We start from the raw sequence: 22,911 nt of genomic DNA, 5'->3' as shown, positions 1-22,911 counted from the left end.
CCCCCCACTTAAAATTGTGGGGGGTTGTCCCCCCTGTCCTCCCCATGTCCTACGCCCATGCCCCGGTCTCTGTCAGCTTCCCCTTTTTATAAGGCGGATGATTCACAGGATTTATTGTTGGGCAGGACTAAGCTAGACCTACCCCGAAGAACCGGATAGGTCAGCCTATGTTGGTTGCCTCCTCCAGGAGGGGACTCCATTTATGGGGTTGTGTTTTATGAGGTGCAAAGCTATCCCACAGTAATTTTTGCCTAAAATCAATCTTAACATAAATCACACATTTATACAGTTGTGGCACTTTTGCAAAATACATAGGCAAATTGTATATTTCATACAGAGCATGGTGTTCCCACGCCCATGTCTGTACGACATTATTTCGCCCTTCTAATCGTTTTTCGTGCTTTTTAGTGGGAACCGCTTTACCCAAAATCCCACAATTCCAAGCATGTATACATATGATCATAGGGCATATTTCCATACATTTTTACCATTCCACCATATGTACTTTTCCCATGATTCACATTCTCCTAGCGTTTACGTCCATACATGCTATGGACAGCCACGTTATCGTGTTTGAAAGCCACAAAAAATTACCTTCAAACTGTAAAGAATGTACATTACTGCATTGTCCGGTTATAGAATTAACAGCCTTTAAAGTGTATTCATAAAATAGTCTTTGAGCCAAAATGGGCTGGCCTTTGTCCTCCAACTGGGACCATTTTTTTCCGGGCTACCAATAAATGTCAGTTTAGCCCAGGGCTGCCCTGCAGTTTCCCCAGTTTGAGTGACTGGTAGGTGTCACTTCTAAAAGTAACACGTAGGTGTCCCAGAATCTATTGTCTCAAGCTGAGGCCCAGACAGAAGTCTGATGGTATTCTTCCTCTTGGCCATTCTAAGTTTTCAAGGGCAGAAATTAACACGTATGTGTCCCAGAAATCCCTTTGTGGCTCCTTTTGGGGGGAAGCCACCCCTGTTGTCAGCACATGTAAACTGAGCAGGAAACCTGTTTGACTGGTTCCCCAGTACAGCCAATGCATTTAATTATTTATTTTATTTTGTTCGGAATCAGAAGCAAGTCTGTTAAAATAAAACATTATCCAGATTTTACTCAAGCCCCCTTACATTTCTAGGCAAAGGCAGGGCCTTAATCACACTGTACTTTTAAAACAGGCTGTTTTCTCTTTTGCAAAAGCACATTTTGACACGTGGTGAATTCTGCTCGGATGGCCCCTACAAATTCGTTTTTCTCTCCCATCTGGATTTCAAACATTGTTTGCAGCCCTAGTCCGTTTCTCTTATACAGCAGTATGTTCAAGACAAATGTCCACTGAAATTGACATGTGTACAGAGAGCTAGGGTTTCTTTTGAAGGGTTTATTTTTGACACTTTATAGCAAAAGCCAAGCGTTTTTCCGTACGGCTGAGAGTAAAGTTTCTGGTGATTTCCCAGATCAGTGATAATGTCTCTTCTGCTGGGGCACAATCTGAATATGGATGGGCATAGCAGGCTCTCACTGATAAAAGCAGTGTAATAAATGAAAAGAGCATTAGAACGGCATCATTTTAAATGTAAAATATTTCCTTTTCCAATGGGAAATTTTGAGCAAGCAGCAAAGCAGCGCTGCTTTTCAATTCTCTTCCTTGGTGCATATAAGACAACACACTGGCAGCCTTTCTCAGTGTGCTCCCTGTTCCATCTTGCCCAATAGGTGTTTGGCAAGACCGTGCAGCCATCATTTTGTAGCTGCAAAACGCTCAAAGGAGCCAGCGCAGCCATTCTGCTGGTAACTGCTGAAATGCAGCTTGAAGATGGAGAGGAATTCTGCTGAGTGGGTAAATGTATCCCACAGATGGGACCAATCAACTCCAAAGTAAGCCACCTCGAGATTTTCTCGGAGCTGGTTGAATTTCCACAGAGTTGCTGCTGGAAACCGAATAGCCACGGAGAGCAACACCAGATTGTGTGTGTTGCTTTTAAGTTGGCCAAGAGCGCCAGGAAGATCCTCCAGACTCCCAGGAAGCAGGACTGACCGAACCTGAGTCCCCTCAACAAAGTGCGGACCCCAGAAGCAAGGAGAGTCCAGGGAGAGGAACACCAGATTGTGTGTGTTGCTTTTAAGTTGGCCAACAGCTCCAGGAAGATCCTCCGGACTCCCAGGAAGCAGGACTGACTGAGCCTGAGCCCCCTCAACAGAGTGCGGGACCCCAGATGCAAGGAAAACCTAGACATACAGGAACATCAGTGTTGCTATTTGCGGTAGACTCGAGGAGCTGAAATTGAAGATTGCCACTGAATTGAAGATTGCCGGTTGCGAGTGGTGACCGTCCCATTGCAGTGCAGGAGTCCCCAGACGTCCTCCCCCTTGTCCCCACGACTGAGGCCCAGGAACAGTGAGATCTGCAGAGCTGCACAGGAACGGGAGTCATCTGCTGCACATTTTCTTCAATACAAAGGTACTATAAAGTCTGAGAGAACGTACCTCTTGTTGCAGAGTTGCTTGCATCTTCTACTACTCACAAGTCTAATCAGCTTGTGGCCCTACATTTGATTCTTCTTTTCTTCAAAGACTTCTAAAACATTGTGCAAAGACGTTTCTACTTACCTACCAGAAGTGCTTCATCCTATATAAGACTTTTGCCCATTGACTTTGGCTTAGCCTGTTGTACTGAATGACTCTAATTAGGGGATCCAAAAGTATTTGCCTACTTAAGAATATTTATGGTTTCTTGTTTTTTTAATAATATTTTCCTTTTACCAAAATCTAACAGTATTCTAAATACCAACAGTAAGATATTAATGTCCCCAGCACCCTAGCTATTTAAGTCACCTGAGGGTGTAGGTTGTGTCTTTGGGCCATCCCAAAAGGATCTTTACTGATTTAGAAACTAAGCGTATGTAGTTTTAGAGTATATTTGTGTGTTGCTTTTATATTGCTCACTTCTGAACAAGGCTTCTGCTAACTGACTGATACATAAATTAATAATTGTTTATTCAAGAAACCTTGTGTGTAAGAGTTTATTTGAATACTTTTCACTGTGAATCTCTGTGTAACTCCCCTACAGCTCACATTGACCCCTCTTGAGATTAGCCTGGCTGCTCAACGCGCTACCAAAACTGTGTAGTACAAGCTTGTACCAAAGTTTGGGTTTCCTATACCTATAGTCAGAGTTGTTTGTAGTGTTCCCAGAGGGTACTGCATACAACTTTGCCTAACACTAGACAAAAACCAAGGAATCAACTGATTATCTGTGAAACCTTGTATCCCATAGTTATATTCAAAAGCACCCAACCAATCCAAAATATAAAGTTTCACATAATACATACTCGCTGCTTCTTTAGGCATGCAAGGTCTCTTTGGACTGGAAGACCTAGAACACTCTGGGATGGAAACATTATCAAGAGACAATTTCTTCATTTCAAGAGCATGTTGCATTTCCATTTCCCTTAGTTTGATGTCCTGATGTTTGGTTTCAGTTTGGATTTGTAATCTTTTGAGCTCTAACTCAAGTCTAATTTTCTCAAGAGGCACAAATTCTGGACTCAGTGATGTGGGGGGTCCCTGTGGATACAGAGGTAAAGAGGGGCTCTCTTCCTGAGACGACTCCTGACTCAAAAAAAGAAGTCTGGGTCCATTTTGACCCTTGGGTGCTTTACTGCAGCTGCGAACGTAGCCTGCGGTAAATTCACACCACGGTAGTAAAAACGTAAACACTGCCACCAGCCATTCAGTGAGAAAAGGGTAACATAAAAATGTTACATGAGAAGCTAGACAAAGGGCATACTAGGTAACTCCTCCAGCACCCTATTGTAAGATAGTGTGTGCTGTATCTACAGAGTTACACATGTAAGTAAAGGCAATTTCACTTTACTACGCTGGCAAACAGTAGTTTATCCCAGAGAAGGTATTTAAACCTTTTGGGAAATCTGAAAGACTGTCCCAATGCACTGAAGGTGCTGTGTGACACAATGTAAAAGATGGAGTTTGTCAGACTCCACAACCAAATGAAACACAGAGTTCAAAATCACATTAAAATGCATGAGAGAGTGGGTAAGAAGTCTCACTCTCTCCAGGTTAAAAAAAAAATCAAGCCCTCAATATCCAGCAACGTTGCTAGGGTTCTCTAGGGTGGAGGGAATTAGCACATTTCTGAGAATTCTCCCTAACATCTAGGCTCCCCCAGGTTGCAACTGATGCTGTAATGGAGGTGGGGGAACTTGAAAGATGGGAGTATGAAAATGTGAAGCTAGCTTTGATAGCTAGATTTGGGAAAACTCCTTCCCAGTACCTTAAGAGGTTTAGGACCCTCAAAAACACTGATGGTGCCCCTTGGGCTATCTGGGTGTGTGAATGTTTGAAAAACCTAGATGGTTGGGGTAAGGGTTACACCTTTGAAGGAATGAGAAATCTATTTATGTTGGAGTCTATTTTTGATGCCTGCTCGCCTGAGCTGAGACAGCACTTGGATGACTCAAAAGAGATTGATCCCAAAAAGCTAGCAAAAGCAGCTGACTTGTGGGTTGCCAACAGGGCTACTCACAAGGATTCTGGGGCCACTCACAAAAGAAAGATGACAAAGAGAATTCTAAAACCTGCCATCCAAAAGAGGGCCACAAACATAAGAAGGGTAAACACCATGGGAAACCAGGTCAGTCTAGTGAAACCACTGGTGCCAAACCAGAGGGAGGTCAGCAGAAGCCCCCATTTGTCACACTGAAAATGTGAAAGGGGATCCCAGATGCAAGGGTAAACCTTCAGGGGTCCACACTGCCTCCTTAGCTCTCATCCCTGAGGGAGAAGTACATATGGCAAGTGGAAACTTTCAACTATTGCCTGAAGACCCCATTGGAGTCTCTGCCAGTGTTTCTTTAGGGTCCCTGGGTCTGTGGGAACAGCGGAATGTTGGTATGTATAACTCTATACCAGATAACACAAAAGAATAATACAAGGACAGTGTACTTGTAAATGGTCAGGAGACCCCTGCCATTAGAGACACTGGGGCCAGCATCACAGTGTTGGATGAAACCTTTTTCAAACCTGAGGATGTTGCTAAGCCACCCAGAGGCCCTACTAAGCTTGCTGGAGGCCCTATCCAGATGGTTCCAATACTACCAGCTCTCATCCAGTGCAAGAATATGACTGTAAGAATACCTGTCAGTGTACAAGGTGAGGTGCCTGGGAGAGTACTGCTAGGGAATAACTTAAAACCTCTTGGAGTTGTATCAAGCACCCCCAGGCCTCCAAGTAAAAGGAAGCAGGAGCAGACTAGGAAGGCCAAAGAGCTCACTTTGAATGACTCTCAATGGGTTGTTACAGAAGAACCTATAACACCCAGTCCACAGAAAGAGCCAACTTCTATTTCCAGGAAGAAAGAGACCAAGGGGAAATCCAAGGTCTCGGGAAACAAGAAATATAGCACTCCTGTGCATCAAACCAGGACATCCCTGAGAGGACAGTCCAAGGTCACACCTGTGACTACTCCACCAGCTGAGGCTGAGTGCGAGGTTGAACCAGTAGGTGGTGAATCAGCTACTGATGACACAGAGCTGGAAGTAGACCTCCCCCCCCCCCCTGTTGGAGATCTGGATCCTAAAGACCGTCCTGAGCTGCAGACTTTGCTTGCATAATATGGCTCCTGTAAGGCAGACAGCAGAGGTCAGAGATTGTCCTACTCTTAAAGGACTTTGCCAACAGACAGCTTCCCTGCTGTTAGGGCGAGGGCCAGGGAAGCACAGGTTGTACTGGGAGGATGGCCTCCTCTACAGTGAACCTATTGAGTCTACCTCAAGAGACTACAGAAGACTTGTAGTGCCTCAGGAGGTAAGGCCTCAGTTTCTAGAGTTAGCCCATGAGATTCCTTTGGCTGGTCACTTAAGCTTTAAGAAGACCAAGGAAAGGCTTTCTCTTTATTTCTACTGGCCTAAGATGGGGTCTGATGTAGATACATTCTGTAGAGGTTGTCACACTTGTCAGACTTCTGGCAAGAGTGGAGCCAAGAATGTGGCATCTTTTGGTGCCTCTCCCAGTGATGGGAGTCCCTTTTGAGAGGGTAGGAATCAACATTGTCGGTCCCTTCGACCATCCAACATCTTCAGGCAACCGATTTATATTGGTTGTGGTAGACCATGCTACCAGGTATCCTGAAGCAATACCTATGAGGACTTTTACTGCACAGGCAGTGGCTAAGGCCCTACTTTGTATTTTTACCAGAGTAGGTTTTCCTAAGGCGGTTATCTCTGACAGGGGATCCAACTTTATGTCCCACTACATGCAAGCCATGTGGAATAACTGTGAAGCGACCTACAAGTTCTCAAAAGCCTACCATCCCCAAACCAATGGGTTGTTGGAGAGGTTTAACAGAACTATGAAGCGCATGATGGGTGCTTTAGAAGAACCCCTTAGAAGAAAGTGAGACCTTCTACTGCCATGCCTTCTCTTTGCTTATAGAGAAGTCCCTCAGGAAGGGGTTGGATTCAGTTGCCCCCGAGCCTCTCTTGGTCATCCGGTTAGAGGTCCATTGGCCCTATTCAAGGAGGGGTTGGAGAGTGCTCCTTCCCACAAGCCAGTGAGAGTCACTGACTATGTGTTAGGTCTCTGAAGGAGAATGACACACATGATGACAGAAGCTTCAGATAACTTGAAAGCAGGTCAGGCTCCGGTGGAGTATTGGCATGACCAGAAGGCCAACATGGTTGAGTTTACTCAAGACCAGCTAGTTGTAGTTATGGTACCTACGAGGCAGAGGGCCTTACAGGACAAATGGATTGGACCCTTCAAGGTTGTGGGAAAACTTGGAGGGTGTAGGAAGTATCTGTGTGCCATCCCAAAAGGGTACTTACTGGTTTAGGAATATTAAGAGTGTGGATTTTGAAGTGTATTTGTGTGTTACTATTATATTGCCCCCTTCTGAAGAAGGCTTACTCTAACTGACTGTCAAATAAATGAATAATTGTTTAATCAAGAAACCTTGTGTGTAAGAGTTTATTTGAATACTTGTCACTGTGAACCTCTGTGTAACTCCCTACAGCTCACATTGACCCCTCTTGAGATAAGCTTTGCTACGCAACACGCTACCAACCTGTGTAGTACAGACTTATACCAAAGGTTGGGTTCCTATTGCCAGGCGGTCAAGGTTGTTGTAGTGCACCCAAAGGGTACTGCATTCAATCGTACCTAACACCGCCTCTCGCAAAGGACGGCCTCCAAAGGGTTCATGCTCCACCCGAAGTCCTTCAAAAGCCAAAATAACTCTCTTCAGCGCAAATGGCCAACATCTAAAACCCCTCTCAGCATATCTATGTTCTCCCGCCACCACCATAATTACAAATCCAAGATTCGAAAGGCCTATTACATTAAAGGAATCCTAAACTGTTGCAACAGCAGCAAAGAGCTCCACAGGATCATCTCCAAATTCGTGAAACCCTCCTGCACCTCTGCCCTGACCACGCAAACGCTCTGCGACTCCCTCTCCCTCCATTTCTACAACACATCACTAGACAGGATGGCAACCCTTAATACCAAACTTTGTACCCTCACCCCCTGCCCCATGCCTGCCCGTCCTGACTCCACTGCTCCGACCGCTGCAATGCCATCTTTCGACTCTTTCATCGCCATCTCGAGAGACAAGTTCCTTGATCTACTATCCGGCAGCAGAACCTCCGGATCATCCCTTAACTCCTGTACGGCCTCTTTTCTGAAAGAAATATTCTCCTCCACATGTGCAGGAGAACAAGCAAAGTCCATACTAGACTTCCTCACCTCTGGCATCTTTCCCGAGGCCTTTAAAGTAGCGCATGTTAAACCTCTTCTGAAAAAGGCATCCCCTGACCCTCTTGAGCCTAAGAATTACAGGCCGATTTCCAAAACCCGATTCTTGGCGTAACTCCTTGACTGCGCTGCATACTTTCAGCTCAACCGTTTTGTAGAATCCAACAACCTACTCGACCCAGCTCAATTGAGCTTCATGCCGCCCCATGGAACAGAAACCACTCTGATCTTTATCTGGGATGATCTCAAGGTCTCGGCAGACTCGGAGGGCTGTGCAGCGCTGGTTTTCCTTGATTTGTCAGCCGCTTTTGACACAGCCATTCTATCCTCCTTGACCGACTCCACTCGCTAGGAATCTAAGGCTCGGTTCTCAAATGGATTGCCTTATTCCCCAACAAAGGGAAACCAGTCACTTTCCTCTCCCCTTTTCGCTCAACCACTCGCACCATGAACACTGGAGTACCACAAGGCCCCTGCCTCTCAGCTCTCCTTTTGAACCTCTATGTGACCACTCTACCAGGGATCATCAACTTGCACAACCTCACCTGCTACAACTATGCTGACAATACCCAAATTGTTCTGAGAATCCCCAAAAAAAAGCGTCAACCTACAACCCGACCTTGAAGCTTGCCTCAGAGACATTGACTGATGGATGACAAGACACCACCTCCTTCTAAACGCAGATAAAACTGATATCATGGTGTGCAGTAACCCTACCCTTCTCCCGCAACCAATCCCATGGCCCCCTCCATTGGCAACCCCCCGACCCCCTCCTACTTCCAAAATAGTCAAAAACCTTGGCTGCACTATGGACTCGCGCTTATCCCTCTCCCATTAGATCATTAATGTATCAAAATCCTGTCACTACCACCACAAGCTCCTAAGAGGCATTCTCATTTACCTCACCTACCCCAACAGACTCGCAGAGACTGGACTATGAGAACTCCTTATATCTGGGTACACCGGCATACCAACGTAAACTCAAGAGCTCAAAATGCTGCCGCCCGACCCCTTCTTGCATTAGGACCTCCCCCGCTCTCCGCATTCTTCACTGGCTCCCTTTTGGGCGAAGGGCCACTTTCAAAATCCTATGCATTACCCACCGAGCAGTGCAGAAGACCGGCCCAGCATAACTACAAGAGAAGATTACACCCTACCACCTATCACGCACCATAAAGTCAAGCACTGTCCTCTTACTAGTGATTCCAGCCTCCAATTCAACCAGGATTGGAGGGTCCGCCTACTGAACCTTGGCTCCAACCCTGTGAAACTCACTCCCTTCTCACATTCGACACACCCAAGAAGACATGGCCTTCCGTAAAGATCTAAAAACCTGGCTCTTTCAGTAAACCATGATTAGGACCGTCTAAGGCCGCCGAAACTCATCCAAATTTCTAGAATCACGAGTTTCAATGACATTAAATGAAAAGTAATTCCAGCCAGCCAACAAGTGTTCCTAGCGATACCGATGGAAGGGACATCAGAAACCGACCTATAAGACATCAAGGTGGAATTAAGTAAGAGCTGTGAGGCCACAGTTGGCAGCTTTAGTGTCCTGCAAGCTCTAGGATATGCACCTGCTGACTCTTAGCTTCCCAATTCTATTACACAGGCCTGACAGCTTCTCCTGCCATCATGTTTATCATACCCATTCACTCCCTACCTTGCCCAACTACATACCTAACATACAAACCAACCCACGGCACTAAAACAACTGTGTTCTACAATGCCTCTGTCCAGCCTGTCCTTTAGCACCACTATCTTGGTAGGGCTACGTTGCGGCGAGATATATCCTGACCTATAACCAGTATCCTGCCAAGACCTACCCTATAACCCACCATAAACCACAACCAGGGACCCAGAAAATATGCTCCCTGACACACAGTGCTGAGCCGAAGAATAATGACCCTCTGACTGTGCAAATCATAACTTACCCCGGTACAACCTGTGAATCTACCTCAGAGTATCGCTACAGCAAAACACGAGGACGATTACTACCAGCTCATCCAGAAAGAAACCAGGAACAGTGTGATCCTAGGAGTAAATCATCCACTCCAGACACTCACTTCTCCTACCACTACGCTCACTCTACACTTCACACCAACAAACAGTCGAGCGCAGCTATACCCCTCTATCAACTTGAGCCTAGCTCCACACATACGAACAACTCTCCATGAACACCTCAATAACCTACTAGAACGCAGCTATACCCCACGAATAAATCGGCCTAGTTGCACACATAAACATCCTACACAAGCCTAATGCCGCCTGAATGCAATCTTGGTGACAAACCAACTGACTGCACACATTCGACTGATCTCTCACTACCACTGCACCCAGTGTTAGGATGCAGCCTCCATCAAGCAAATCACACTGGCTGCACACACATTGAGTACACCCAAGCACTGTATCCTATCCTGCCCTGCCCTACCCTACTTTCTCGACTGACCTGGACTACGGTCCCCAAGGGCGTTCAACCCACAAGCGCTTTGAGATCATACCAATGATATATAGGGCACTATATAAATGCCAAATAACATAACCTAACACAGGTTGGGAAATCCCACCTTAGCATAGGGCAAGTTAGTCCTTCTACCAGCCTGTCATTTAAGTTAATATTGTTTAAACGTAAGTCTGTTGACTGTCTTACTTCATGATTCCTTCACACTACACAGTAGCCCCTTTCTCACTGCTCCTGTAACATTTTGGTTACAGTGACAAGCTAATCTGAATGGCTGGCTGGTGGCAGTGGTTTATCTTACCTACATATGTGCATTATGTACTCCCAGCCTATACTCTCAGCCATGGCAATGCACAGAAGAGTCACGATTGACCCAAAATGGTGATTGGGTTCTTTTTTTGCCAATAGCTTGTCCCTTCTTGGTCCTTCTGCCGTGCTGGGTGGGGGAGGTCCTGGGTTGACTTTTGTCTTCAGCGGGATACAAGGGTCCAGTGTGTCTGTGAGGACAGGAAATAGGGAAGGACTAAGAAATCCCACTGTTTTGTCTTCTGACGTGCCTGCCTGGCACCAGTTCCAACTGGGAGGTTGGCTGTCCTAAAAGGACAGGCACATTCAGAGTTTGAATGATGCATGGGTGCTGAATGGCTGGGTTCCTGCATAAGAGGCATGGATCCTGAGGCTGATAAGCTGACCCCTGTAACAGAAGTATCGACGAGGAGGAAGAGAAGAGATGTCCCCAGCCACTTCCAGATGACCAGAGATGCATTCTGAGTAATCGCTGCTGTCCGACCCCTTCTTCCAAGCATGAGAAGAGCCCCGAAAAGGACGAGACTCTTCCTTAGACTGGTGGATCCAAAGGGCTCGAAATGCAGGCCGATCATTCTGAAGACGGCCTGCATTTCGAGCCATCCCACGACAAGGTGTGACCTTAATGGGCTGAAAACAGTCAATACCCTAGGACCTATGGCCACTGTGCAGTGCATCGACTTCGGAATAGAAGAGTTCCCCGAAACGTAGGCCGACTCCTTCCAGAGGCAGGATTCCACTCCTTGAAGTTCCCTCACCAGAGTGCTGGACCGAGAAGGCGAGACGACTGGGCGTTTATCATTCTACACTGGTGTCTTAAATCCACTCCAGTGTCCTTTCTTTCGTCTGCCTGACCAAGAATCCGGTGACCGGGTCTGCTGCTGCATCGTAGGAGCATTGTGCTACAGACTCTTCTTCACTCCTAAGATACTGTGGTAGGACTTGCCTACAGTTGCTTTGCTGCTCCTGTGCTGCTGGAGTGCTGATTGGTATGGTATTGTTTATTTGTAAAGCGCCTATAGACAAAGCAAGTGCTTCAAAGCGCTCAAGGAGTGAGGGAACAAGGAGGGGGGGGGGGTCATTCAAAGCCCTTGAATTTCTGAACAATGCAAGTCTGCACAGGCAGTGTGGGTGAATAGAACAAGTGCATATACTACAATCAACAGTGTAGATAACAGCAAATAGGTCTTACAGCGATTCTGCAGTTTTTCATAGTGCATTGAGACGCCACCATGCAATGAGGGTAGACCAGGGAAAAACAGACGATCTTCAAGGCATGGTGCATTCAGATTGTGCAAGTGCGCAAACAGGTTCAGGAGAGGGGAGAGGGGACAAGTGCAGGGGGTGGGATAGGGAGGCTGCGAGGCAGGGAATCAAGTGAACCCAATCAGAAGCTAGGGTAAGTGCTGAGAGATGCCACTCTCATGTGTCATTGACAAAGTGCAGTAATGATGAGTTAAGTGCAAGGCCCGGATGCAAGTGCGAAAGGACTGGCGAGCTTGGGGACCTGCGAGACTGAGGTACACCAGTGTTAGGCAGAAACCTGTGCAGTTCCCTTGGGGAACACTGCAAAAGATTTAAGACTACAGGTAGAGCAGTAAACCCCTTTGGTAGCAGTCTGTACCACCCAGATTTACCTGGTAGCTGTGGCTGAGCAGTCAGACTTCTCTCAAGAAGAGTTAGGCAGTATGTAAAGTATACACAATATGTACCAAAACACAATAGCACAAGCAAACACTGACCAGAGCTTGGTTTCAAAAGTATATAGTTATTTATTTAAAATACACATAAGTTAAAAACACTCTAGCAAAAATATAGTAAAAGTACTTCAACACAGTTATAATGAAAGTAGATTCAATCCTTTCTCCTATCTAGACAACTCTAGGTAAAACACCACTTAATTAAAACAGAGGTGAGTGCTTAACGTTAGATGACACTCTAGTAGTTTCCAAGAAAGGGAGAGAAAAAGCAGAAATAGGTTAAACACACCACTCTAAGGTCCAGAACACTTGCAATAGGCTTACAGAAGAATAAAGTCACAGGTGAGCAAAAGTCACTAGGCAGGGCCCACTCTTAGAGTAGCCGGAGCGAAAATGTGCCCAAGATCACACTGTTAGTTAGAGATTCAAAGTCTTGCAAAGAGTCAAAAAGAGGTTAGAGTGGCTCAGAAAGTTTAGCCAAAGTGTCCCAGGCACTCCCAGGTTCGAAAGCCGGGGACTAAATCTACCCCGTACAGTCGGTAGCAAGGGAAGCCAGGCAGAACACAGTACCTTAAGCGGAAAGGATCCTCCAGCGGTGGCAGTTGTTCCAGGCAGTGGCAGCAGGGCTCGACGTCGGTCAGGGGAGAAGAAGTTCTCGCTGAAGAGCAGAAGAAGAGGGTCGTTGCACTGCCCGGGAAGAAACCAGCCGCGGAGTCCTCCGGTTAAAGGGTTGGTGCCGACTTTCGCGGTATGGGGGTAAAGTGGGGTATTCCGGTTGCCGGGGTGCTTGGCACAGGCAAGGCGGCCACGAGATACCTCAAAGAACGGAAAGAAGGCGAAAACTGGTTGTCCCCACCAGTCAAGGGAAGGAGCCACTCCGTTAAGAGTTCTCCTCGGTCGTCGGGAAAAAAAAGTGGTGAGACGGTTCAGCAGGGCTCCACCGGGTGGTGTCGTCGAAGCAGGTCGGCTCAGCTCTTCCCTCGTCGGATTCTTGGTCCTGTGGCGACTTCTGAAGTCCCAGTCCCCAAAGCCCTGCTTTTATGCAGCAAACCCCCATTCACCCAGCCTAGCTGTCACTCAACCATGCTAAGTGGTGAGCCGGGCGGCTCACCACTTGGGCCAATCAGGACGGAGTGCGACTTGAGTTACCAAGGTAACTCAGTCCAGGGTGCCTAAATCCCCCTCCACCCCTCCTAAGTACCCCAGACAGAGTGGCACCACTTTGGAGGGCTTCTGTGGAGAAGCCCGCCAAAAGTGGAACAAAGGGCTCCACTTTGGGTCAGAGTTACAGAGGCGAACACCAACGCCATTTTAGAATCAAGTTTTGGCAAAAAGTCCCAACCGGAGTTATAAAAATAAATATATAACCCGGTGGTATGTTTAAGGCTACCGTAAATAAATAATTAAATGTGTTAGCCTAAAACAATGGGAAATCCCATAGGGAAATATTCGCGGTCGAATATAAAAAGTAGTTTCCACTGCCACCAGCCAAAACTCGATCAGGGGGGACGGAGACGTGCCCCCTCGACTAACAGACCCTGGGGCAATCGAATTGCCCCAGCCAGTACGTCCACAATATGATGGTTTGTACTGGTTCTGTTCAGGATTCAAGACTAGCAAAGTCTTTGGTGACTTTACATGCCCTGAGAGACAGTAGTCAGTCCCAGGGTATGGAGTCTATGTTGGGGAGTCCCTAGGACACCCCTGGGTCACGGCACAGAGGGTGCTGTGTGACCCACATCACAAAAATACATGAGGCCCTATGGAGTAAAAGACCCCATAGCCCATTCAACACAAGGTTTAACCAAGAAAACACACTTCAACATGTCCAAGAGTGAGGGTAAAAGAGTCTCACTCTTGGCAGGAGAAAAAAATTAAACCCCAGAAATCCAGCAAAGCTGCTGGGGGACTCACTAGGTAGGGAAATTCAGCCTAAACAGAGAATTCTCCCTAACACTCGCCCCCCCCAGACTAAGGGACAGGAGGATTTAATCCACTCCTGGATGAACCTCATACCTCTAGTCGATGATATACATCCTAGAGAGTCCATCAGCATTTTGATGGTGACACCTTGACCTATGTTCGATGGAGAACTCAAAGGTTTTCTTTTGCAAGCTAACGGACCTACAGACCCTTTGAGGAACATCAGTCTTTTTGTTATAGGGGATCTGGTTGACCAGTCCCTCAGAAGTTGGTACAACTTCTGAACCTATGTTAGGCTTTTTGAAGGGGTCCTTATAAAGGATTCCCTTAGATCTAGAGGGGCCTCCAAGGTTCCTCACCACCTCTCTTGTGGGAGCAGGTTGGGTCTTAGGCCTCTTGGTTGGAGGGGTTGGGGTTAGGCAATGTACCTGCTTCCCCTTCCTCTTAAATCTACCCTTACCTATTTTAGGAGTTTCCCCCCTAATATTAGGATTTAAGTTGGGGTCTTCAGTAGAAGGTCCAACACTCTGAAGGTTTTTGGCCTTAGACTTTTCTTTTCTGGTTTTCCACCAGCACTGAGAATTACCAGTTCTCTCAGGTCCAGATAGGGGCCTAGTTGGTCTATCCACCTCTTCCTCAGAAGCAGGGGGAGTCAGAGACTCTGAGACTAGGGGAACAATGATGGAGCTTGGTTGGGGCGCCCATGTTCCTAGCATACTATCCTGAAATGTGCCTGGGTTAGAGGTCAACTTACTAACACCAGGGCTTGTAGTGGGGTTCTCAGTAGAGGGTCCCACAGGCTTAGAAGGGTCCTTCAAGGTAGCCTTTCTAGCCAATTTGGTTAAGTTCTGCTTCTCCATACTGGGAGGCCTGGGGGTATGTGACACTACTCCTAGAGTTCTTAGGTCATTCCCTAACAGGACCTTCCCAGGTACCTCAGCCTGAACACTGACAGGGATCCTTACTGTCATGTTGTTACATTGAATGAGGGCTGGTAGAATAGGAACCATTTGGACAGGGCCTCCAGACATCTTAGTGGGACCTTTGGGTGCTTTGGCCACATCCTCAGGTTGAAAGAAGCTTTCATCCACTACTGTTCTGCTGGCCCCAGTGTCTCTCCTGGCAGGAGTATCCTGGCCATTGACAAGAACACTGTCCATATAATACACCTTAGAGTTAACAGGTAGGGAGTTATACACAACCCTATTCTGGGGACTAACCAGACCCATAGGCTCTAAGTTTACAGTTGCTTGAAGACCCAAGGGTTCTTCAGCAAAGAGTTCAAAGTGGGCACTAGCCATCTGTACTTCATCCTCAGGAGTGAAGGCTAAGGAGACTGTGCTGATCCCTGCAGGTTTACCCTTGCACTTGGGATCTCCTTTGATATGGTCAGTACCCTGACAGACATAGCATTGTCCAAATGCTCTCTGGAAGGGTGGCTTGTTCTGACCTCCTTCTGGCTTGTGGCCAGAAGGTACAGTAGCCTGACTTGGTTTCCCTTGTGGCTTACCCTTATAGTTTTGTTTGGGGCCCTCTTTGGAATTTGTAGTATTAGAATTCTCTTTGGAGTCCTTCTTAGACTGTTTTTCCCCATCCTTCTTCTGAGTTACCCCAGAATCCTTGTGAGTGGCCCTGTTGGCAACCCACAAGTCAGCAGCCTTAGCTAGCTTCCGGGAATCTAATTCCCTGGAATCAGCCAAGTGTTGTCTGAGCTCAGGAGAGCAGGCATCATAAATAGTCTCCAACATAAACAAATTCTTCATACCTTCATAAGTGTTCACCTTGTAACCCTTAATCCATCCCTCTAAGTTTTTCAAACATTCATTCACCCAGGTAGCCCAAGGGGTACCATCATGCTTTTTGAGGCTCCTAAACCTCTTAAGATACTGGGAAGGGGTCTTCCCAAACCTAGCTATCAAAGCTAGTTTCACACATTCATAGTCCTTCCTATCCTCCTCCCCCATCTCCATTACCACATCAGTTGCAACAGGGGGAAGCCTAGAGAACAACCAGGTGAGTAAGTCATTTCCTGTGATGTTCTGGAGCCCATGATTATATTCAAACAGAGACAACCAATCCAACACATCCAACTTAGGCTCATACATACCAACCAATTCTTTAGGCATCCGGGGTCTTTTAGGACTGGAACTTCTAGAGGAGCCAGAGAGAGAAACATTCTCAACAGATAATTTCTTCATTTCTAAGTCATACTTGAGCTCCATTTCCCTTAGCCTTAGTTCTTTGTCAGTTTGAGCATTAAGTTTCTTATACTCCAATTCTAGCTTCATTTTCTCCAGTTCAAAGTACTGAGGACTAAATGTGGGACCTGGTAAAGGTCCAGTAGGCACAGCAGGTAGAGCAGGCAGAGGCCTAGGGGGGACAGTTACAACAGCCTCACCCTCCTCTTCTGACTCTTCCTCAGAATCATCAACATTTTGCTCCATGTTAATTTCAACACTGTCATCTACAGTTGCTGGAGTGGTAGGTTCCTCTGAACCATCACCCAGACTTTGGTTAGCTAACAATCTTTCAATCAGCTCCATTTTCTTGCCCTTAGTCAGGAGATCCTTATGTTTACAGAGCACTCTTAAACAATCAGCAGTTTTGGCTGCAAGGGACTCTTGACTATAGCTTTCTATAACTGACATGTTAGAGGTTTTACTTTTTCAGTGCTAAGCTTTGTGGTTAGTTGCACTAAGGTATCTAAAGCACAATAAAATGTATACTCAATACAAATCCCACCGCTGTACACCAGTGTTAGGCAGAAACCTGTGCAGTTCCCTTGGGGAACACTGCAAAAGATTTAAGACTACAGGTAGAGCAGTAAACCCCTTTGGTAGCAGTCTGTACCACCCAGATTTACCTGGTAGCTGTGGCTGAGCAGTCAGACTTCTCTCAAGAAGAGTTAGGCAGTATGTAAAGTATACACAATATGTACCAAAACACAATAGCACAAGCAAACACTGACCAGAGCTTGGTTTCAAAAGTATATAGTTATTTATTTAAAATACACATAAGTTAAAAACACTCTAGCAAAAATATAGTAAAAGTACTTCAACACAGTTATAATGAAAGTAGATTCAATCCTTTCTCCTATCTAGACAACTCTAGGTAAAACACCACTTAATTAAAACAGAGGTGAGTGCTTAACGTTAGATGACACTCTAGTAGTTTCCAAGAAAGGGAGAGAAAAAGCAGAAATAGGTTAAACACACCACTCTAAGGTCCAGAACACTTGCAATAGGCTTACAGAAGAATAAAGTCACAGGTGAGCAAAAGTCACTAGGCAGGGCCCACTCTTAGAGTAGCCGGAGCGAAAATGTGCCCAAGATCACACTGTTAGTTAGAGATTCAAAGTCTTGCAAAGAGTCAAAAAGAGGTTAGAGTGGCTCAGAAAGTTTAGCCAAAGTGTCCCAGGCACTCCCAGGTTCGAAAGCCGGGGACTAAATCTACCCCGTACAGTCGGTAGCAAGGGAAGCCAGGCAGAACACAGTACCTTAAGCGGAAAGGATCCTCCAGCGGTGGCAGTTGTTCCAGGCAGTGGCAGCAGGGCTCGACGTCGGTCAGGGGAGAAGAAGTTCTCGCTGAAGAGCAGAAGAAGAGGGTCGTTGCACTGCCCGGGAAGAAACCAGCCGCGGAGTCCTCCGGTTAAAGGGTTGGTGCCGACTTTCGCGGTATGGGGGTAAAGTGGGGTATTCCGGTTGCCGGGGTGCTTGGCACAGGCAAGGCGGCCACGAGATACCTCAAAGAACGGAAAGAAGGCGAAAACTGGTTGTCCCCACCAGTCAAGGGAAGGAGCCACTCCGTTAAGAGTTCTCCTCGGTCGTCGGGAAAAAAAAGTGGTGAGACGGTTCAGCAGGGCTCCACCGGGTGGTGTCGTCGAAGCAGGTCGGCTCAGCTCTTCCCTCGTCGGATTCTTGGTCCTGTGGCGACTTCTGAAGTCCCAGTCCCCAAAGCCCTGCTTTTATGCAGCAAACCCCCATTCACCCAGCCTAGCTGTCACTCAACCATGCTAAGTGGTGAGCCGGGCGGCTCACCACTTGGGCCAATCAGGACGGAGTGCGACTTGAGTTACCAAGGTAACTCAGTCCAGGGTGCCTAAATCCCCCTCCACCCCTCCTAAGTACCCCAGACAGAGTGGCACCACTTTGGAGGGCTTCTGTGGAGAAGCCCGCCAAAAGTGGAACAAAGGGCTCCACTTTGGGTCAGAGTTACAGAGGCGAACACCAACGCCATTTTAGAATCAAGTTTTGGCAAAAAGTCCCAACCGGAGTTATAAAAATAAATATATAACCCGGTGGTATGTTTAAGGCTACCGTAAATAAATAATTAAATGTGTTAGCCTAAAACAATGGGAAATCCCATAGGGAAATATTCGCGGTCGAATATAAAAAGTAGTTTCCACTGCCACCAGCCAAAACTCGATCAGGGGGGACGGAGACGTGCCCCCTCGACTAACAGACCCTGGGGCAATCGAATTGCCCCAGCCAGTACGTCCACAATATGATGGTTTGTACTGGTTCTGTTCAGGATTCAAGACTAGCAAAGTCTTTGGTGACTTTACATGCCCTGAGAGACAGTAGTCAGTCCCAGGGTATGGAGTCTATGTTGGGGAGTCCCTAGGACACCCCTGGGTCACGGCACAGAGGGTGCTGTGTGACCCACATCACAAAAATACATGAGGCCCTATGGAGTAAAAGACCCCATAGCCCATTCAACACAAGGTTTAACCAAGAAAACACACTTCAACATGTCCAAGAGTGAGGGTAAAAGAGTCTCACTCTTGGCAGGAGAAAAAAATTAAACCCCAGAAATCCAGCAAAGCTGCTGGGGGACTCACTAGGTAGGGAAATTCAGCCTAAACAGAGAATTCTCCCTAACAACCAGGCGGCCAGTCAGCAGGCTGCGCCGAAAAGGAGGGAGAGGGGGATAGAGCAGAGAGAAAGGTTAGCAGGGTAGAGAGGGGGAGAGAGAAGGAAGAGGAGAAGATGAATGTCTTAAGGAGTTTCCAGAACATAAGGAGATCAGGCTCAAGACGGAGTGTGGCACGGAGGCTATTCCTGAGGGAGGCCCTTGCAGAGGATAAGGATCTCCCTCTGAATCTCTGCCTGGAGAACCGGCTCACTCGTGGAAGGTTAGAGGTAGATGAGCAGAGGGCTCCGGAAGGACAGTATTTAGGTAAGCAACGTTGCAGATAATTGGGTCCCAGGCCCCAGAAAGCCTTGTGGACAATGCACAGGGTCTTGAACTTGATCCTTGCAGCCACGGGGAGGCAGTGGAGGGATTTCGGCGCCAGAGAGATGCGGTCCCTCGGCTTGAGGCCAAGGATAAGTCTTGCGGTTCTGTTCTGCATGACTTGCAGAGGGCACAGAGCAGAGGCAGGGACGTTGAGAAAGAGGCTGTTGCAGTAGTCCAGCCTTGAGAGAACCAGGGCTCTGAAGACAGTGAGCTCCTTGGGGAAGGTGAGAAAATGAAGAGTACCTCTGAGGAGGTGTAGCTGGAAGTTAGACTTTTTAGAGATGTCCGAAATGTGAGTGGAGAAGGAGAGAGTGGAGTTGAAGATGACCCCCAGGTTTTTTGCCTCAAAGGTGGGTGCGGGCGCAGGGCCAAGGGAGGCTGGCCAGAGTGAGAGTGGGAAAGTGGGAGCAGGAGTCCCAATGTGAACGATCTCAGTCTTACTGGTGTTGAGGCAGAGGTCGTCGGCAGCACACCATGACTGAATTGTGGACAGACAGTCGGATATAAGTGAGGTAGAGGAGGTGTCTGAGGGTAGCCTGAAGGAGAGTTGTGTCTCATACTCATAACACCGAAGTTAGAGATGAAAGTGGCAATCACACATGCAAAGACATCCATGTAGACATTAAAGAACCAGGGGGATAGGTTAGAACCCTGAGGAACGCACAGGTTGAAAGAGTGATAGTACAGAGAAAGGACCCAAGTTCCACCTGGGTATGAGCGGTCGGAAAAGAAGGAGGTTAACCACCGCCAGAGCCTGACCTGTGATTCCTAGGGTGTCATGTAGATGTACAATCAGGATATTGTGGTTTATGTGCCAAAGCAGAGGACAAGAAGAATGAGGACAGAGAGGAAGTGTTAGTGTCGAGATTTGAGAGCAGGTCTTCACAGGTGTTCAGAAGAGCAGTTTCCGTGCCTCCTGGATGCTCTAAAGCCAGACTGATGGTCGTGGAAGCAACCAGCAGTTTCAGTGTGGAGGGTGAGCTGAGAGATAGCCAGCTTCTCCAGGAGTTTGCCCAGGAAAAGGGTGATGGAGATAGGGCAGTAGTTTGCCGGAATGGAGGGGTCGGCAGAGGGTTTCTTAAGTAGAGCATGCACAAGGGATTGCTTACCTCCGCAGTTTCACGTCTCTGTAAACAGCTCCACGGCGGATACTGGATACCAGTTGGGCATCTTTAACTCCATGAGTCCTGCACTCTGGTGAGGTGACTCAAGCTCTGGTCGTCCAGCTTCTGAAGGGTACTTTGGTGACTCCTGGAGCTTCTGACCAGATTTCAGACGTTGCACTCGACTACGGATTTCTCGACCCCTGGCACTCGGTTCCTGCAGCAGCAAAGAAGTACAGCCAGTCGGGGGAAGATGGTCAAGTGGAGTTCGTCTTGGATTAGTTGGTCCCACTAACCTAAGGGAAGAAGCCGTCCCTTCCGGAGCATCTCTTGTCGATCATAAAAAAAGTTTCAGCACAGCAGCAGGGCTTCACCGGGCAATTCAAAGGTGCAGGAGGATGCAGCAAGCTTTGTTCACGGTTTCTTGGTTGAGTGTTTCTCCCAGTGGTCAACTCTGACTCTAGTCCCAAAACCCTCACCTTTTAAGCAGGTTTCTCCCATGGCTAAGCTGTCGCTCAAACAGCAGGGTTGCTGTCCTGAAAGGGCAGCCAGCCAGCCACTTAGGGCTGGGTGCAATCAGGGATTCCTAGAGACAAAGGACAGGGGAGATTTGGGCACCGCCCTCGCTTCCTGCCCTTCCAGACACACTGGAGCCAGAGGCGGGTTTCGGTACTGAAGCTCGCCAAAGGCAAAATGAACAAAGGGCTCAAACCTGGCTTGGCACGCAGAGTAAAACCCGAGAAAGACCTCACAACCAGAAAATGGTGAAAAAAGACGACCAGTGTCATTTTGATAAAATGGTCACCCATGGGTGCTATATTGCAGCTGAGGATTCAGCCTGCGATAGGAAAGCACGCTGGTAGGAAAATTAAACCGCTGCCATCAGTCATTTAAAGTACTAAGGGTAACATATAAAATGTTAGATGAGAATGTAGCATAAGGGGCTACTAAGTAACCCCACAGCACTCCACGTCAGATGGTGTGTGCTGGACCTTCAAAGAGAAAAGGTAACTAAAGTCAATTTCACTTTAGTATTCTTGGGAACAGTAGTTCACACAAGAAAAGGTATTTAAACTTTCTGAGAAAGCTAAAGGATTTCTTTGTGACAAGGCTTTCAAGATGCTGTGTGTTACCATACAAAAAGTAGATGCCTATGGAGTTTGTCAGACTCCAAAAACAGTGGGAACACATAATCCAATTCAGGTCAAGACACCTGAGAGAGGGAGAAAAAGGGCTCACTCACTCCAGAGTTAAAATTAAAAAGTCCTAAAGTCCAGCAAAAGAGCTGGGGGTCTCTAAGGTTGAAGGGAATTAGCACAGACATGAGAATTCTCCCTAACACTGCTCCCTGGAGACTCTTCTAGTCGATTGACTTTGATATTTCTGTCCCTCATAGGTTGTAACTTGTTGTTAGACTGTTGTTGCTGGGAAAGGCTTGTATAGACTTAATTGGAATATTTCAGTATGCTCACATGCCCTGAGAACCATTAACTTGTGCTGATTCTGGAAAAGTATTTTAAAGTATATTTGAGGTTTGACTATCCTGCCGTTTTTAAAGAATGCTTATTTAAAAATTAATGATAAATATTTATAACTGAAACCTTGAGTGTAGGTGTTACTTTGCAAATTTCATTGCTACAGTTCAACAGCTCATATTTACCACTCTTGAGGTAGGCCTGGATGCTCGGTCACACTACCAACCTGTGTAGTACAGACCTATAACAAAAGGTGGGTTACCGAATACCAAGCAGATAAGTGTTGTGTAGTCTCACACAGTGTTACTACATCAATGCTTACCCAACACAAGCCTGGCTGCTCAGCCATTGCTACCAACAAAACATGTGTGGTTCAGGCCTATACTAAGAGTTGGAGCCCTGTGTCCCGAGTGCAAGTCTTCACCAGTCCTACTATTGGTGGACATTTGTAAAACTCCCTACAAGTTCATTATTTATATCTGAGACCCTGTAAGGTGCTTAAACCAGCATAACTGATTTAGTATGAAGACAGTTAGCAATTGTAAGCATGACCTAAATATTTTCTTAAAGATTTTACAAACAATTCTGATGCTTTACATACTTCTGTTCCTTCTCAGAATGGATGATATGGCAGTGGACAGTGATGAAGAGGTGGATTACAGCAAAATGGACCAGGTATGATTGCCTTTAAGGATGCATGGTTCCCCACACTGTCATATTCAGATATTGGAAATGTGTTTCAAATTAAGAAGAGCAAAATAATGAGATTGACTGCCATATGTGAATTCAGATTCTGTGGGACATGTAGATTAGGGCAACATACATTTTTATTACAATAACCATAGTATTACAGACCATTTACCTTTTCAGTAAACTGTCTTGGTTAATTAAGACCAACCAATGGAAGTGCATTTGTTTCCTACGGTTGACTAGCAGATGG

General features: G+C 46.8%; 1 protein-coding gene across 1 annotated transcript in view; it reads left to right on the top strand.

The window, feature by feature from the left end:
- Positions 1-22,911, top strand: part of IK (IK cytokine) — a 433,474-nt gene that overhangs the window by 270,030 nt on the left and 140,533 nt on the right. The window contains exon 16 of the mRNA XM_069654229.1: positions 22,589-22,646. Coding sequence (XP_069510330.1) covers positions 22,589-22,646 — 58 coding nt within the window. The remainder of the gene's footprint in view (positions 1-22,588; positions 22,647-22,911) is intronic.

The sequence above is a fragment of the Ambystoma mexicanum genome, chromosome 3q (assembly GCF_040938575.1).
Source record: "Ambystoma mexicanum isolate Mex_15411 chromosome 3q, UKY_AmexF1_1, whole genome shotgun sequence".
Classification (NCBI taxonomy): domain Eukaryota; kingdom Metazoa; phylum Chordata; class Amphibia; order Caudata; family Ambystomatidae; genus Ambystoma; species Ambystoma mexicanum.
The sequence above is the reverse complement of the archived record's forward strand: the minus strand, read 5'-3'. Positions and strand labels throughout refer to the sequence as shown.